Below are 19,553 nucleotides of genomic sequence, written 5' to 3'. Positions count from 1 at the left end.
GCACGCCAAAAACCCATCCTCTCTTTACTGATTAGTTGTGTTTACTTGTGAAAGTAAAACAATGGAGAACGATAATAGCAATGGATTCATCAGTTTAAATGATATTTACAACAATTAACTGATATTAATTCGATCATAAGCTATTACTCCACCATCTGTGTGACTTCATTAATAGCAATTCTACATCTTTGAAACATTGTGGTCTGAAAAACAGGCAAGCGACAAAGTTCCTCATTTCAACTATACATCGTTCCATTGTAGTAAAGCAGCAAGATATGTATGGGAAACTATACTAAAAAAGACTAAAAGATTTTGTAAGTTGGGCTAATTTGGTTCCAAGTCTCAGTGACTTTAGAAGACTATTATTTAGTTCACTATAGTCCTTTGGGCCACTTTTATAACACTTTTTACAATCCCTTGCAGTATTTTTGAAGCTTAAAAGCTTCTGTCCCTATTAACTATAATTGCATGTAAAAGAGAATCCAGCTTAGTCTTCAAAAAATGTTCGTGTTTTACGGAAAAAGGAACTGAGGGTGAGTAAATGATTAATCATTCATTTACTCTTGCTTGTAGATATATAACGGAGCCTTAGTTTGTGAAGTAGTGCATGAGAGGGGTGCTTTGTGTATCAATATACAAGAGTGGCAATGTGTGCTTGCCTTTCGGAAGAGGGAGAAGTGTGTGTGTGTCCTTTCAGAATGCACTGAACACAAAAAGTCGCCCTCCTTTCATCTCACGCTCTGTTTTTGCAGGTGGGCCGTCTCTCCCGGGAGGGGACAGAATAAGTGCGAGAGTGAGTGATTTGTAGAAGACAATTTCCAAGTCTTCACAGACGAAAATTCAAACTAGGAAAATGAATTTTGTCCTTCCTCTCTACCTGTCCCTTTGCCCATCACTCATATATGATATATATATGCATGTGTATATATCATATATGATATATACACATGCACATATAAAAACAGTATATATAAATATATATTAAACCCACCCTCCTTCTCCTCAAATCCTTCCCGTCTGTGTCCTAGAATCATTCTGCTGTTGCTGCAGAGGTCCACTCATGTACCCCCTTCTGGGATATCAACCACATCATTCACACAAGCTAGTTTTTCCCTGTGACAACTCCAATGTCAGCAGGAGGCCGGGACTGCTGCTGTCTTCTAGTTGTGTCAGAATGATTGTGTTTATGAGATGAATGCCACCACAATGCTGTAATTGCTACTGGGTTTTTCTGGAAGCTCTGACATTCTGAGTTAAGGGTGTGTCAATTTAAGAACACTGGCAGAAGCAAATTGGTATTGGTCATGTTGACTGTACTTATGACTATATTTATTTTCCATACTATTCATGAAGAGTTGCAGAAATTAGTAGGAGAGAGCGAGTTAAGATGTGTTGTTTCCTTAATCTGGTAAACGGTGTAGAATATGTGATTGTATATTTAGAAAGGGCATATTGTAGTGTATAAAGCTTGTTATAGAAAGAGAGAGATGCAGCTGAGAAAAAGTATTATACTTAAGTCTATTTATACCAACAACAACAAAAAGTTGTCTCATACACTGAGATTTACATGATTTAATCTTGTGCATCGGCCCCACATGAATTAATTAAGTTAAACAAACATAATTTGTTCATGTAACTTCAACATCATGGAATTAAGTCATTTTAAGTGACCCAATTAAGTATTCTCAAAGTGAATTGTATATGGCTCCCTGACATGATTCAGGCATTCAATTTCACATAATCATTCATCCAATTCAATTTCAAATATTTTAATGTCACACAAGTAAATTATAATATTGCATTAGCTAGAAATAGCACACATTAGCATCTTAAATGTTAAGCATTAAAAGCTTATGCAAAGCAGTTATGAAATTAGCGGTATCAGTACACATAGCCTATAAGCAAAATGTCTCTTCTCCACAATGGTGACCACTGTAATTTAAATTGTTCTAATTCCAACATAATTGAACATTAACCCCTGGAGTGTCAAGGATCGCCGACGGCCCCAGATTACTGGTTTTCAACAAATTACACACTATCAACTCTCCCCCTTTCTCATCTATCTCAAAAATACATGAAAAAACACTTTTACATATGAAATAAATACATTTACTTTCTCTTGATTTAATCCTATGCAAAGCATGCTGGGAACTAACAACCCCTACCCAGTTTCAGTTAATGTAACAAATCATTCATGTAATCTCAACACAAACAGATTAAGTAAACTTAAATTTTACATATATTTAAGTGGATTGAACACAGTCAAATTAAGTTAGGACAAACCGTATTGCAATTGTGTTGGTTTAGCTCATTTTAATCAAGCAATTTGGACAAGCAGCAAAAATATGTTTTTTCAGTGTATGCTTACCAAAGAAAAATATACAGTAACCACAGTCATATTGTGAAATATTATTCAAATTTAAAACAATCGATGCCTTTTTTTTTAAATATTTGAAAATGTAATTTATTCCCGTTCTACAAAGCTGAATTTCTAACAGCCATTACTTCAGTGTCACATGATCTTTCAGAAATGATTCTATTATGCCGATTTGCTCAAAAAACATTTCTAATTATCACATTTGAAACATAATATTGTTGTGGAAACTGATTTAATTTATTAAGCAAATTAATCCAGTTCAAAAAACATCATGCATTCTGGTAAATTTCGAAAGCATACAATCATTTATAAGATAAATTACAAATTATTAAATGAAGCATACTTCCCAAAACGGTCATTGTCAGAGGCTTCGAAAGCAAGCTGTGCATTTATGTGTGTATAAACTGCTAAAGGATCACTTACACACATGTAATGTCCTCTCTGCTTCATTTTGGTGCACTAGCTCTACAAAAGCTTCATGTCTTTGTCAGTAAGTGAAAAAGAAAGAAATATTAAATTGGCCACTGTATCCACTTATTTCAGAACTTGAATGCACGTCTCATAATTACAGTGTCTGAGCTCATAAGTGGAAACTTGAGGCAGCGTACCTGTCCAAAAAAAAAGAAAAAAAAGAAAGACAAACAGCTGAGAGTGGATAATGGTTACCGAGTAAACAGAGTTCTGGTGTTACTATGGCTACCTGTCACATTGGGTCTATATCATCATCCCTGGTGATTGATTATGTGCTCTGTCTCCTCTTAACACGCCAGCAACATCAAATAATCATTTCACTTAAATGTCACTGTGTATAAAAGGTCACTGGATCTTCTACCCATGGTAATAACCCCATCATGGAAGAGTGGTAAACTGAGCATGAATTACTCTCCAGTACCAACGGATCAATCATCCATAATCAAAGCAATTGATAAGGTCAGACAGGCCACCAGAAGAACCCCCATCGGGCCTAATCTATCTCTTCATCTGTTTTTTTGTGTGTAATGTCGTAGCCTGCGGGTGCCCACGGGAGACAAGGGATACCAGACGATCCTCACAGCCTGACAGCTCAGGGCAACGTGGGTCAATCCAATCTCCCACCGAGCGCGGGTGCGTGCGCACACATGTCCAATTCACAGAAACACTACAGATGACGGAAGTGTCACAGCTTCAGGGCCAAATCACACCAGTGCATCCTCACTCTTTGCTCGGGCCTTCATTCCGCTCGCTTTTTCATCCTTCCTAAACCGTCCCTCTCCATGACAGGGAATAAAAATAGAGCCTCGTCGTTCGCTATTAACCGCACATCAACATGTGAGGCATGTGACGGGAGTTAAATAGAGTTTTGTGCGTGTGCGCTTGTTTTAGAAAGGGGGATTTTTCAGTGCATGATCTCATGAACTACTTTTAGCCTAAATCTATCCGTGACCACCATCAACAGGGTGAATACCCTCCGTCACAGCCCCAAAAATCACACGGCAAACAATGAATAACTTAATCAGAGGTGACAGAAAAGACATTTATAAGGTTACATTTTATTTGGTTGTCCTTGTAACATGTTACATTTATTTACCATAGTAATAACACTGAACATAATGACATCCAACAAACCCTCAACCAAACGTGTGCTTATAGTAAGCACCTGTTGTTAATTCATATTACTCAGTACTTTAATATATAATTGCACTTTAACAATAACGGCATAACATAACGTTTTTAAACCCTTTATTTTAAGGTGACGTAGTTACATACTTACTCAAATAAGTACTGATTAATATTAATTAACAAAGTGTACTACCTAGGACTTAGGCTTTGGTTTAAGAGTTAATAACTATGCATAATTTACTGTTATTACTATAGTAAGTACATGTAATGTTTAGCTGGTGCCTTAAAATAGTGATTTCTAGTTAAAGTAAATAATCTTGTGATTTACACAAAATATATTAAGCAGCACAACATTGTTTTCAACATTGATAATAAGAAATTGTCATAGAATGAATTCTGAAGGATCATGTGACACTTAAGACTGCGTAATGATGCTTAAAATTCAGCTTTGCCACCACAAGAATAAATTACAATTTTAAATATACTAAAAGTGAAAACAGTTATTTTATTGTGAATTATTTTTGTAATAATAATCAGACTGATTTCATGAAATGGCGTATACATGATATCCCGATTCGTATTCCATTTCGCCGTGCTATCAAGACGTATAATCGCTTTTTAGCGTGTTTATCAATGACGTTCATTCAATTCTCCTACACTGCCCCCCCCCCCCACACACACAGCCCTGCCCCTAAATCTACCCAATCACAAGAAACATTCAGCATTGTTACATTAAAAAACAAACAGACATAATTTAGTATGTTTATAAATCTATTTATATTGTGGACACACACACATAATGGTTTGTTTCGGCGTAGACATTCACGCGGAATCACACAGCGTAGACATACACGCAGAGGTGGACATAACTCTATTACTCTAAGTACATAACTCTATTACTTGAGTAAAAGTAAAAGTACTACTGGTCAAATATTATTCCGTTACAAGTGAAAGTTGTAAAAACAGATTTTTACTCAAGTAAAAGTACAGAAGTATTTGTTTTCAAAAGTACTTAAGTATAAAAGTAAATTTCCTTTTTTATGCCAATGCATTATTTTATTATTGTTGTATAAATGCACACTGTCATCATGGCCATTCAGTGATGCTCCATCTGACGTACTAGCATAACTTAAACTCATTTAAATACTTGTATATAAGTTACAAAGCTCTTTACAAAGCTGCTGTCACTTTAATGCCGAATGCACGGATCCAATACACTGTCAGATACACATCTGATATTCTCCAAACTTTACCATTCTCTTTCTCCCAGACGTTTATATTTTTAATATTTTATAAGACACACTGTAAAAGGGTTGCTGTAAATTTTACAGTAACTTACTGGCAGCTGGATGCCAGTAAGTTACTGTAAAAGTGTTTACAGTATCACTACTGTAATTTAATGTACAGTAATAATAAGGTATACTGTAATGACATTTACAGTATAAATACTGTATTTTTATTTACAGTATGAGTACTGTATTTCATTTACAGTACAAGTACCATATTTTTATTTACAGTATTATAATTGATTTCCTATTACAAAATTATTATTTTTTTTACGATTTTAAATTAGCTTAATTTACTTTAAACAAAATATAATTAATTTTAATCTACATGTCGTAAGGTTGCAATAAAGTTGATGAAACAGATCTAATCACAGCAGTCAGTTTTATTTAACACAGAATTCAGCATACACAGAAAACAAAGAAACAAAACAACCAAACCAAACAGAGTTTAAAAAGACAAACCATGAAATTAACAACAGGTGTGGCAGCACTGTAAACAGTTTTTTACCCCAAAAAATGCACGAGTCCTCATGAACATTTGTCATTAAAATATGCTGTTTTGTTTAACTGTTTAACATTTACTTTAAAAAGTATATCTTACAAATGTGTTTGAATTCATCTTGTGTATTTAAAGGGATAGTTCACCCAAAAATGAAAATGTGACGTTTATCTGCTTACCCCCAGTGCATCCAACATGTTGGTGTGTTTGTTTCTTCAGTAGAACACAAATCAAGATTTTTAACTCAACCGTTGATGTGTGTAGGTCATATAATCATGTGAATGGGTAACAAGTCTATTACTTCCGGTAAGGTCAAAATACACGCTCTGGCTTGTATATCCCATTTCCAGAGTGTGTATTTTGACCTTACCGGAAGTGAAGTGTGTTCCAAGCTGTTGGATATAGCGTTGTATTCGATGTAACAAAAAATTATACAAATATGGCTCGATTTCTCACACAAACTGATCGTTTTGTGTCTTAATATATCAATGTGTTGTGATGAGCCACAGGGCTCTTTGTGCATGTTTTCTAAGCATGTTTTTTTTTTTTTTTTGCTCTGATAGAATTGTTTACCCATTCAAAAGAAAAGATAAAGTGAAAAGTGAAAGATAAAGATAGAAATGCGCAAAGGAAACAAAAACCTTACAAAAATGATATACGATCGGCCTAATCCTGGCCATAATCACAGAGATGCTGATTCGCACGGGACTAATATTATCACAGGACCTCGGTGTTCGGTGAAAGATGGTAGGTAATTTGCGGGGGAATTTTTACTTTACAAATTACAGACATAGCCAATTTGCACGGGATTAAGATCACAGACATTCTCTGCAATTATTACAAATCACCAGAGGTCCTCAGATAATACTAGTCCCGTGCGAATGGGGATAAAGACACCTACATGTTGGATGCACTGGAGGTAAGCAGATAAACATCAAATTTTCATTTTTGGGTTAACTAACCCTTTAACAAGGCTAAAAATGTAAACATACTGAAAAGCAGAACAAGCCTTCAATAATTTTGCCAATCGAAGTCAACAAGCTCTGATGAAAGATGCCACAAGGGGATTTAGGATGGCGATTTTTCTCTGGACCCTTTTTCCAGATGTCTGGCTGATCTGTGATTTTGATTGCCATTTGGTGCCATCAGGGTTTATTCTCAGAATGAACCTGCAAGCACAAGAGAAAAAAAAAACATTTATCAAACCACTGCTTTCCCAACAGTTATAACATGGTGATGTATGCTCTTTGATGTTAATAAAAGCAATATGTACTATATTAATAAAGAACAGTGTAGACAGATTATAATGGAAATTTGTGAGATTGCAATTAAAGGGTTAGTTCACCCAAAAATGAAAATGATTTCATTAATTACTCACCTTCATGTCATTGGACACCTGTAAGACCTTTGTTCATCTTCAGAACACAAATGAAGATATTTTTGTTGAAAGCTGATGGGTGAGAAAGGCTTCAGAAAGGCCTCCATTGGCATTCAGTACATTCCCACTCACAAGACCCATAAAGGCACTAAACACATCGATACAAAGTCCATCTAACTACAGGGACTGTACAATCATTTGATGAAGCGACGAGAATAGTTTTTGTGCGCAAAAAAAGTCAAAATAACTACTTTATCCACCAAGTAACTGACATTAACTCGACACATGCGCGAGAATATGACGCAGATTCGCCGTTCGATACCTGACCCAGAAGAGGAGCGCCGCTTTCGCGTTATTTCACGTCTGAGACCTACACGGAAGACAATAACTTGGCAGATAGTCATTATTTTGATTTTTTTTTTTGCGCACAAAAACTATTCACGTCGCTTCATCAAATGATTGTACAGCCACTGTAGTGAGATGGACTTTGTATCGATGTGTTTAGTGCCTTTATGGGCCTTGTGAGTGGGAATGTACTGAATGCCTTTCTGAAGCCTTTCTCAGCCATCAGCTTTCAACGAAAATATCTTCATTTGTGTTCCGAAGATGAACAAAGGTGTTACAGGTTTCCAATGACATGAGGGTGAGTAATTAATGAAATCATTTTCATTTTTGGATGAACCCTTTAAAACGAGGGGCACATTTTTAGTGATTATAAAGAGACATCACTTTGCGTGCTTTCTGCCATGCCAACTCAAACATCCAGTAGCCTAAGCTTACATTTTCTGTTAAAGTTAACAGTGGTTTGTGAATGAAGATAATTTTTAGGGGAATACTTATGTGATTCAGTAGATTGACCGGTAGGGGACATGTTTGGACATGTTTGGTTCACTTAGTTTTGTCGTGGCCACAACATATAAACTCGTGGGAACGTGATATGTTGTTGCTACGAGATATTATTTTGTGGGAATGTCCTATTAAGTCATGGGAACGTGATAATTAATCGTGGCCACGAGATCATTTTGTTGAGTTAACGACATGTCGTGGCCTTGACTTCATATTTTGAGAGAACAACATCTATTTATCGTGGCCACAAGTTATGTTTAGGGAACCACACCGGTCAGTATATCCTACTTAACCACAGAAGTCGGAGATAGAGATGACTGATGAAACATCATTTTACTCTGCATTAGGAATGGCATATACAGATATAGAGCAGTCTCTGGCATTAAGACATGGTTACGTTATTAAGTGAAAGACACTAAAGTTCGCATTCTAAAGTTGAATGGGCTTTTTCATTGGAAATTTGCTGGCTTGAATGAACCAGAAGCATCGCGCCAAAGGAGCGCGCACAGTGTGTTAAAGGGTTAGTTTACCCAAAAAGGAAAATTATGTCATTAATTAATTACTCTAATGTCGTTCGACACCTGTAAGACCCTTTCATCTTCAGACACAGATGAAGATATTAGTGTTGAAATCCGATGGCTCAGAAAGGCCTTCATTGACACCAATGTCATTTCCTCTCTCAAGACCCATAAAGGCACTAAAGACGTCGATACAAAGCCCATCTCACTACAGCGGCTCTACAATAACTTTATGAAGAGACCAGAAGAGTTTTAGTGTGCAATAAACTAAATAACGACTTATATAGTGATAGGCCGATTTCAAAACAAAGCTTTGACTGGTTATAAATCAGCGTATTGATTAATGATTTAGATCGCGTGTCAATCTGCCAAATTGCTGAAATCACGTGACATTGGCGATCCAAATCATGAATCAATATGCTGATTCATAATGCCCATCACTATACAAGTCGTTATTTAATATTTTTTTGGCGCACAAAAACTATACTTGTCGCTTCATAAAATGATTGTAGAGCCGCTGTAGTGAGATGGGCTTTGTAACAACGTCTTTAGTGCCTTTATGGGTCTTGAGAGAGGAAATGACATTGGTGTCAATGAACGCCTTTCTGAGCCATCGGATTTCAACAAAAATATCTTCATTTGTGTTCTGAAGATGAAAGGGGGTCTTACAGGTGTCGAACGACATTAGAGTAATTAATTAATGTCAGAATTTTCATTTTTGTGTAAACTAACCCGTTAACACGCTGTGCGCGCTCCTTTGGTGCGATGCTTCTGGTTCATTCATGGGGAGGCAGTGGCTCAGTTCATGTAGGTTGTCTACAAACCGAAAGGTTGGTGGTTCGATCCCCGGTTCCACCTGACCAAGTGTCGAAGTGTCCATGAGCAAGACACCTAACCCCAGCTGCTCCCGACGAGCTGGATGGCGCCTTACATGGCTGACATCGCCGTCTGTGTATAAATGGGTGAATGCGAGGCAAAATGTAAAGCGCTTTGGATGGCCATAAGGTCTGTTAAAAAGCACTATATAAATGCAGTCCATTTACCATTCATTCAAGCCAGCAAATTTCCAATGAAAACGCCCATTCAACTTAAGAATGCGCTTCAGTGTCTTTCACTTAATAACGTAACTTTATTTTAAAGGGTTAGTTCACCCAAAAATGAAAATGTGATGTTTACCTGCTTACCCCCTGTGCATCCAACATGTAGGTGTGTCTGTTTCTTCAGGAGAACACAAATGAAGATTTTTTTACTCCAACCGTTGCTGTGTGCCAGTCATATAATGGTGTGAATGGGTAACAAGTCTATGAGAGCAAAACATACAAAAAAAACAAAAAAACATGCTTAGACAACATGCACAAAAACCCTGCTGCTCCTGACGACACATTGATGTCTTAAGACACGCAGCGATTGGTTTCTGTGAGAAACACAACAGTATTTGTTATTTTTTTACATCATATCCTGACGAGTCTCATCAAGTTTTCCAATCGGCTGTGACTTCCATCTGATAAGGTCAAACTAATGAGGATCGCGTCATTTTAACCTTATCAGATGGAAGTAATAGACGATGGGAAAACTTGATATGACTCGTCAGGATATGAGGTAAAAAAATAACAAATAGTTTTTTGTTTCTCACAGAAACCGATTGTTTTGTGTCTTAAGAAATTGATAATAATCAGAAATGTTTCTTGAGCAGTAAGCCATCTAAATTACAAAGATTTCTGAAGGATCAAGTGACACTGAAAACTGCAGTAATGATAACAGGAATACATTACATTTAAAAATATATTTTAAAAGAAACCAGTTATTTTAAATTGCAATAATATTTCAAAATATTACTGTTTCTGATCAAATAAATGCAGCCTTAAAGCTTTAGGATAAGTGCTTGTGATGTACAGCCTGGTTGGATTGGCTGCTGCCTAAATAAAACATAATCTAACAATTTATTTACAAAATATTACGTTAATCTCCAACATGCGTTCACAAGAGGGTGTAAAATCTGCAATGCATTCGCACAGACAACTTTCAGTGTTTGCACACAAACTGCACAACCATCTTGACTGTTGCTTTTTTAAACTGTATCTTAACGATATAAGTTTAACGTTTTAAAAGAGTCAAATAATCACCAGCTTCTGCTTACCAGTTTCCTCAGAAGACTGTAACCGCCAGAAAAACACTCCAAGACACCTAGCTCCCATGTTCCAAATGGCGGTTTTAACAGCAAACTTTAAACAAAAACAACAGATTCAGTTCGAAATGCTGTTAGTCATTAGTCAATGAAAAATATTAGTCAATGAAAAACGATTACAACCTCGAACACCGGACGCAAAGCTCGGCACGGCGCCGCTGAAATTCGAACAGTGTAACTTAACAACACACCGGTGGCGGCATTCGGTGCCTGTCCGCGGCCACTCTGGGAGTTGATCAAAATCCTGCCGTGCCACGGAGCGCCATTTCAAGGTTTTATATTAAATTTATATTTTATTTCCTTCAAATCACCAATGTACATAACTTACGTTACTGATTTCACCCTGTGCTGCAAGATACACACATCGTGCAGCTCTTCTGTCAGAAGAAGATTTAAAACTGAGCTTTGCGTCCGGTGTGCAACCGTCTCTTTTTTCTTTCGGTGTTTTAAGGTAGTTTGCTGCCCCTGCTTAGCTAATTTAAATGAGGTAGATGAACATTAAAAGAGCTTTTTTTCTATTTCACTAACTATTAGTCAATGAAAACCTTTATTCACCCCGTTGAAGTAACAAAAATCACAAGGACGACCGTATGTTAACCACCCGCCTTGACAAACATGCAGAAAAAAGTCTCGACAGAAATTTGCTAAACTCACTTTTTGCAGCACTGGTTCATGTTAGGTTGTTGATAATAAGTGAATGAGTTTGAAAATATCTCAGTTTTAAATAAAATCAAGACAGAAATAATACTAACCTTTATGTTGAGTCTTTCCTCAGTTGCCCCCACCAACCGAAAAAAAAAAAAAAAAAACTTGAAAAGAAGTCTCCATTGTCATTGGTCAGTTTTTTGCGGGCATTGTCGCTACTGTAAATCGATTTACAGTAGAGAATAATTACAGTAGTAAACATATATTTTCCCATAATCCTTTGCTATTAACAGTATTATACTGTTAGTACATTTAACAGTATTATACTGTACATATTACAGTAAAATACTGTTCAAATTACAAAAATCCGTTACAGTGCATGCATCAAGTGTATGCCAACTAAACAAATCTTGATTTTAAAAAAATAACTGAAACATACTTTCAAAGTATGGCTATGGGTGCATACACTTGTGCCTAAAGCCGGGTGCACACTGTGCGATTTTGCCCACGATTTGGCTGTCTGAGACAAATGTAGTAAATCCTAAAAGATTCCTCTGATCCTCGGCTAAAATCTGACGTCTTTGGTCGTTAGTCTGACATGTTCACCGGCAGCCGATTAATGAGCGCTGCAATCAAAATTTACCTCAGATGAAATTCTGGCAATGTCAGAAGATTTGCTACAAAATCCTGCAGTGTGACTTCTCCTATGACGATTGTCAAATATCTCGTTTTTTCAAGACAAACTATGACCAAAACGAGAGCTAGAGATTTCTTTATAGCCAGCATTTCAGTCCCGCGTGTAATGCAGCTCACCGTCACCGAACGCGTCATTCATTGATGATATAAAACTCCGGACGAGTTTTCTTGCGCGCATCCGTCTATAGTGCGCCTTGGCTATCGTACAGTCTGACATTAATGATAACTGAGATCTTACAGTGTGACATGGCTTACAGCGGCGATCATGTTCGTACAGTCTGAAAAGGGACATTCGCAAAGGATTTTGACAAATCACACAGTGTGCAGGACCCTTAAGAACCGTCTTCTTCCATTTTGCTATGAACAGATCAGTGTTCAAAAAAAGTTGGGGAAATTATATGACTATAAGAGGGATTCCTGATAGACTGTCTGCAACAACAACAAAAAACCTTTTAAAGAAGGAAAAAATCATCCACCGACTTTCAGAGCTGCAAAAGAAACGACTTTCAACCTAGATAGAAATGTAGTGGAGTAAAAAGTACGATATTTGTCTTTCAAATTATAGTGAAGTAAAAGTCATAAGTTTCCAGAAAAAATAATACTCCAGTAAAGTACAGATACTCAAAAAGTGTACTTAAGTACAGTACTCAAGTAAATGTACTTAGTTACTGTCCACCTCTGCATACACGCGGAGATGATGGTTCGTTTCGGCGTAGATAGCGGATACACGCGGATAGCTACAGATAACACACCACTTTCTAAAGCCAAGTAGTGTGTTATCTGTATGCATTTTGATTGTTTACGTAAAGTCATGATGTCATGTTGCCGAAATACTGTATGTTTTAGGGTGCTTTCACACCTGCCTTATTTAGTTCGGTTGAATGGTACTTGAGTTTGTTTCCCTCTTTGGTGCGGTTCGTTTGGTCAGGTGTGAAAGCAGCAATCGCACTCGGGTGCGCACCAAAAGCGGACCAAACAAGCGTACCGAGACCTCCTTGAAGAGGTGGTCTCAGTACGCTTTCAAACGAACTCTGGAGCAGTTCGTTTGTAGTGAGAACGTGATCCGACCTCGAACAGAACCAACTGCAAAAGTACTGATCATTTTTGGACTAAACCAGCCGCCGTAGTCAGCTGCACTGACATTATGTGCATGACATTATTACCTGATAGATCGTTGACAATATTTTCGGAAGATGAGCATGTCAGAGTTAATAATTAATGCACGCGCTTGAAGTGACGAGCGATGTGCGCTCGCCGTCTGCAGTGCATTAGAACGTTGTTTTCACGTCGCATCCGTGCTTCATTATAGAAATAAATTGTTTGCATACTGTGGTAAATACACACAGTGTAGTAGATTATGGCCAGGGACAAAATAAGCCTGTGCAGTCGTCTCTCCATAGTGTAATTATAGTTTGCTGGCTTTGCCTCTTCTGTTGGAATTTTCCCACACGTAAATTCTGACCAATCGAAAAGCAGTTTAGGAAATACGCCATGGCCAATGAGGGATGTTGATGTTGTCACGTGCCTGCATTTTGGTTCGTTTCAACTGGTTCGGACCAAAGAAAAGGAACCAAAAAAGCTGAAAAAATGCAACAATGTATAATTGTTTGCCCTTAGTTCGGACCAAATGAACCAAACTAGAGAGGTGAAAGCACCCTTAGTGTATTAAATCTTTGAACTAGTGTACAGCCAATAGAATGCAAATTAAATACATTTACATATAAAATGGATTTTAATGTAGTTTTAAAGGAACTGTATGTAAGAAATTTTTTTCAGTTAGTCATAAAATGGCCCTGATATGTCACTAGACATTAAGAAATCATGTTCATTTCAAATTCTTATATCACTGACAACAGTAGTCCGGCCAGGATATTGTCATTTAAAAGTTGTTGTTGCAGCCCTCAACTGATGTTGATGTTTTGGCCTGAAGCTCCGCCCTTCACATATCTACCAATCACAAAGTCAGTAGTGATTGGGCATGCGCTCTGCAGTCATTTGAAAGTAATTGCAGTACCAGTTTTGGCCACAATCTTACTTACACTTCCTTTAATGTAGACCTGCCCACATCTGGTTCTATCAGAATTCGGTTGCAGAAACAGATTTTTTAAAAACGACGGCTTCACTAGACATGCCTACTTATAACTATCATGTGACATGAAAGGAAGCGTACTGGGAAAAATACAAATCAGCATTAAGCTTTCAGGAGAAACATCTATACTCTACTAATACCATATGAGTTTTTGGTTACCAGTGTCATTGTAAAAATTAGCATATTGAATTTACTTTGTAAATTGTTTGATAATAGGAAGGTTACTAAGATGAAGTGAGTCAAATTCTGCTGGTCATGTGATCTCAACATGGCAATCTACATTAGGTGACCGGCACCATTTTAAATAAACTTGCTTTTATTAAGCTACTGATATGTTTTTTTTTTTTATAAAAAATTAATAAATAAAATATTGAAAGTGAATAGATGGCTGTAAATAATCCTTACATCATACAGGTTTAGGTGACTTGAAGGTGAGTAAATAACTTTATTTTCAATGAGGAAAAAATGAGAACACACCTTTAACCTCACAACTGTGTTAGGTCATGATTGTGTCTCAGCACAAGTGGAACACACCATTACACAGCAACATAAGGCTATTATCATGATACATTCAGCTAGTGTTTGGAAGAGAGAGAGAGCGAGAGAGATGAACTAAGAGAGGAAAGAAGCAGCTGGTCTTCACTCCAGGTTGCAACTCAGAGCAATTAGAGCAGGCAGATGGCTAAATGGCCGAGAAAAAAAACCCTCCAACTCCAAACGACAGTGACAAGTGTGCCAGGAGCACCGAGATTCTGACCCCGTCAACTGGAAGAGAAAGAGAGGGAAAGGGAGGAAAAGGACGGAATCTAGGGCACAGCTACTTCTGGAAGAAAATGTCTGTTGTTACATTAACAGGCACATTTCTATCAGGGTCACCTGCTAATGCACGCACACACACACAAACGCACGCGTACACACACACACCCCTCTGAGAGGAATTCTACCAGCTGAATACCTTTATGATGACAACAACTCTTTCGGTTTCACTCCCCCCTCCTTCGCAGAGTATGTTCTTGGTTAAATTTTAACCTGTTGAGATATGAGATCGGTTGCGTTGGTGTAAACAAAGAGAGCAGAGTTCCTGTAGGGCTAAACTATGCTGAGACAGTCAACTTTATAACCTAAAGGGAAGAAACTGGAATATGAACTCTACCACATTCTTTTAACAGTGTGTGATTTATTTCCTAGTTTCCTAAGAACAAGTTTCAGTGATACATCTGAATATATAGACGAACTTTGACAAAATATAAAAAATATTATGTCATCAATAACTTAAAGACAAAATCAAGAATGGGGGGATCTAGAAGGACCTTTTTACACTGTCATTTTTTTAACACTATTTTAAAGTTAAATAAATCAACTTAATGTGGCTCAGGTAGCATTATAGTTTTAGTTTCTATTTATTAAACCAAATTTGCATTGTATTAACTCAAATTTTCAATTTAAATTAACTCAAAATTAAGGTAACCAGGTAACCAAGTTAAACCAACAATATATATATTTTTTACATTACAATTATTGATGTTGAAGATTGCTTAACACAAGCTATGTGAGCTGAAGCGGAATCATAAAATCTTAAAAATGTAATTGCAAAATGTGAAAAATAAAGTCATAATTAGATACTGTAAAAGAGTTGCAATTACCTTTTTGAGTTAGCGTCACGCAATTCTGCCTTTCACTCTCTCTTTCTAAAACCCAAACATGAGGGAATTGATTGAGCCCCAAAGCATTCAGCACATACCAAGATCAGTCAAATATCGGTAAGACTTTAATAAGCAACCAAATAAAAAAGGACAATATTACAAAGACTGCAAAAACATTCAGACAACCAAAATAAAACCTAAAAGCAACGCAAGGCAATAAAGCAGTTTAGTAGCATAGATGTGTTTTCTGTGTCCATGAGAGCTCAAGAGCACTGCTCAACAGTTTACAGCACAAACACGTTACAGGCGTCAATAAACCACTCAGAATTAAAACAATTAAAGCACAGATAAAAATAATAATAAAATAAACAACAGTAAAATCAACTGATATAAAACTCAATTGCACTTTACAGTATGGTTCAAGATGTTAACAGGAGTTAATGCATTAAGTAACTAAATAACATTTTTACAGCATTTATTAATATAGATTAAGGTTTACTTTTACAAATGTCATGTTCTTTAAATTAACATTACCTAATGTATTATGAACAATCACTAAATCGTCACTAACCTATGCTAATAACTGCTGTGAAAATGGCTAGTTCATGATACTTAATGCATTAAAAATGCAAACAAATTCAACATTATTATAAAGTGATGCCAACTCAATTAGAACTAGGTATCCTTCATGCTCACAGCAGTGAAGTACAAAACACAAGAAAGTGACATTACCATTTAGTCTTATATCATGTTTATATATATATATATTATGTACACAGGAGGAATGGTTTGTGACGGGTGACATTAAGGCTTTTAAATGTGTGTGCATGTGTTCACCAGGACAGTGGAACATCGACAATGAGACGTAACATCCCCTTATTCACGACTCCACGCTCTCTGGAAATCTACTTAAACCTTCTCGCATCAATCTCAGAGGATACTTCCTTAATATTCTCAAGGCATCCGTTCCTTCATTACGGAATTCCTGGTGGAGACGTTGAGCTGGAAGGTCAGTGCGTTCTCCTCTAATGAGGAGCTAAAGCGTTCTGCCTCTCAGAGCACGAATGACAAAATGACTTCCTCTACTCACACATTGACTGATTGCGGTCTGACCTTTCAATCAGGATGTAAACTGAGCTGCGTTGAAATCCCGGCCTATTCGGTGCCAGACGGATCAGAGTGCGTCAGACCAGCCCGTCAGACTGACCACCCTTTCAGAGGTGAGAACAACTTCTTCCAGCGGCATTGATCCAGACGTGGCACTAATAGGGTCACTGAATCAAGATGGAAGCCCAGGGAAACAACACTACGGTGCCCAATATGCCCTTTGATACTCAGGCACAGAGAGGGACACTTATAGACTCAAGGGCAGTTGGTTTGACAGATGATTTAGAGGGAGAACGAATACATGTGAGTGTGTGTGTGTGTGTGTGAGATGTCCAGTTTAAATCACACTGTGTACGTGCGCGAGACCCTGAGAGACTGGAGGGATAACTCACTGCCCTCGAGTCAGACACCACTTAACACGCTGACTCATACACACACATACACTCAAACTACACCCCATAGAAAGCTTCCACCATGTGAATGTGTTTGAACTCGTACAGGTGAAACTCGTACAGTCGATACTAGATTACGGATATAAATATGTGATATGTGCTCTCATATAGTTCTGTACGCACAGAGCCGTGGTTGACATGCGCAACATTCGACCTGGATATTCCCCTCGCCCCGTCTCCGTATTTACAACATTTATAAGTATAGGCATTTTTTCGTCATTTTTTTAAGAAAAATAAAATGTGTACATACAGTAGTTTACAAATCACCTCACATCGAACAATACACATGATCGTTCACTCATTCAAGAGCTTCTTCATTTTATTTCCCCTAAAACAAGGCAGTGCATCTCACCGACCGAGAGGAATGACAATAAAACAAGAAAAAAAAACAGTACGTGATGCATAACTGTGGTGTCGGAGGAGAGGTATATATAGCTGCGTGGCCATGGTAACAATGGACATGGGCTACAGTTATAAATATAGATTTGTTGGTAACACTTTACAGTAAGGTTTAATTTGTCAGCATTAGTTAATGCATTAGGTATTATTGACTGAAACATTTGCCCACAGCATTTATTAATCTTAGCTACAGTCAATTTTGACATACATTTCAAGTTTATAAATTAACGTTAGTGAATGTATCAAACCACACAAGAATGTTAATGTTAGTTCATGATAACTACAAATAATATTGAACCATATTGTAAAGTGTTGCATGTGTGGCACAACATCACTTCAGAATTTGAACAATATATTAAGTTGACTCCTTCCTTCCGACAGGGTTTAAAGTTCACTGTGAATAAGGATGTGACCCTGACGGTTTTTATTACTAAAGCAATCTAGTACATTGTTTTGTGACCGAATGTTTAAGGAAATTGTACATGTGCAGGGGGAAATGGTAAAATGCGCTGCCTTGAACCCATCATTTCCTGACTAAATGGACTGTGGGTGAGAACAAACACAACTCATTAATATTTGATTTGATTAGCCTCAAAACCAAATGATGATTCACTTGGGAATCGTGTCACAGGATTGATATAGTGTGTGCTGTAAAACGAGTGAAGTGTACACGTCATCTTTAGACAGAGAATTTAGATTCAAATCACTGTGCACGTTTGACTCTTTCAAAATCTACACAATACATAAGGATAGCTTCCATAGAACGTGCTGAAAGAGAGACGTCGTGCCGAGGAATGTGCTCTAACCCAACTCAACTAAACTGGTTTAAGTGTGAAACCATGATCAATAGAAAATAAGAACATGTTAAAATGATTACATAACAGCACAGTGGTTCTATTTACATAACTTCATGTGTGTGCGTGTCATATATATCACGCAACATTTGCAGTTTCGTATTACTCAGAACTTGTCACCATGACAACCAGAGCAATATTTAGGAATGGAAGCCTGACAGTTTTGTATTTAGTAGCCTCTATTTACTCCACCCGATCCTTCAATGTAATCTGTGCTACATCCAGCATATTAATTCATCCATTCATCAACTCAATCCATCCATTAATCCTTTTTCTCATAGTATTTGATGTCGTACTTTGTTTTTACAATAAAATGAATATTCATTGAGAGGAAGAAATGCAATCCTTCTGGAAGAGGTCCACGTTCACCCTTCGAGAACCTCTGTGTGCTCTCCTCTTACACGTAGACAGCAGTCCGAGAGATCACAGAGCCATCCCTCTGGGACTCCATGTCATCATCTATGTCATCTTCATGTGGGCGGAGCTGTAGAATGGGTCCAACCCCACTGAAATGGTCATATCGCTCATCCTCCTCTTCCAGTTCATCGAATTTCTTCCTTTCTACCTCATCCATCTCTCTACTAAGCAGGATATCCTCCGCTGTGTGAGTGCGTGTGGTCTCGAGCAGAGCCACGCCCCCTGGATGAATGCCCTGATTGGCCGTTTTCTCGTTAAGCCCCACATCTCCTCTGTAAATGGGTGTGTTGTTGTTTCCATTGTTTCCAGTACCATTTTTGCTTGACTTAGCAGAGCCAAAGAGGCGGGTAAAGGAGTCGTAGGGAGCACCGGTTGGCTTGCCGGTGCCGCGGTAACCATGCTGTTGGCGACGATTATGGGATACCAGGAAGTAGGCGAGGACACATAACAGTATGACGGCCAGAAGACACGCGAAGATCACACCTGCGATCACACCTGCGTTTGAGGACGGAGGTGATTGCTCTAGAGACAGAAAGGTGAAAAAGCGAGAAAAGAAAGGAGAA

General features: G+C 37.6%; 1 protein-coding gene across 2 annotated transcripts in view; it reads right to left on the bottom strand.

Moving 5' to 3' along the window:
• Positions 1-19,553, bottom strand: part of si:ch73-22o12.1 (nectin-2) — a 90,783-nt gene that overhangs the window by 29,973 nt on the left and 41,257 nt on the right. The window contains exon 7 of one of the 2 annotated variants that reach the window (XM_067448864.1): positions 15,869-19,512. The exons of the other annotated variant lie outside the window; for it this stretch is intronic. Coding sequence (XP_067304965.1) covers positions 18,971-19,512 — 542 coding nt within the window. The 3' untranslated portion in view covers positions 15,869-18,970. Of the gene's footprint in view, positions 1-15,868; positions 19,513-19,553 lie in introns of those variants that run through there. 2 annotated transcript variants of the gene reach the window in all.

The sequence above is a fragment of the Pseudorasbora parva genome, chromosome 7 (genome assembly GCF_024679245.1).
Source record: "Pseudorasbora parva isolate DD20220531a chromosome 7, ASM2467924v1, whole genome shotgun sequence".
Classification (NCBI taxonomy): domain Eukaryota; kingdom Metazoa; phylum Chordata; class Actinopteri; order Cypriniformes; family Gobionidae; genus Pseudorasbora; species Pseudorasbora parva.
This window is presented reverse-complemented; position numbering and strand designations above follow the sequence as displayed.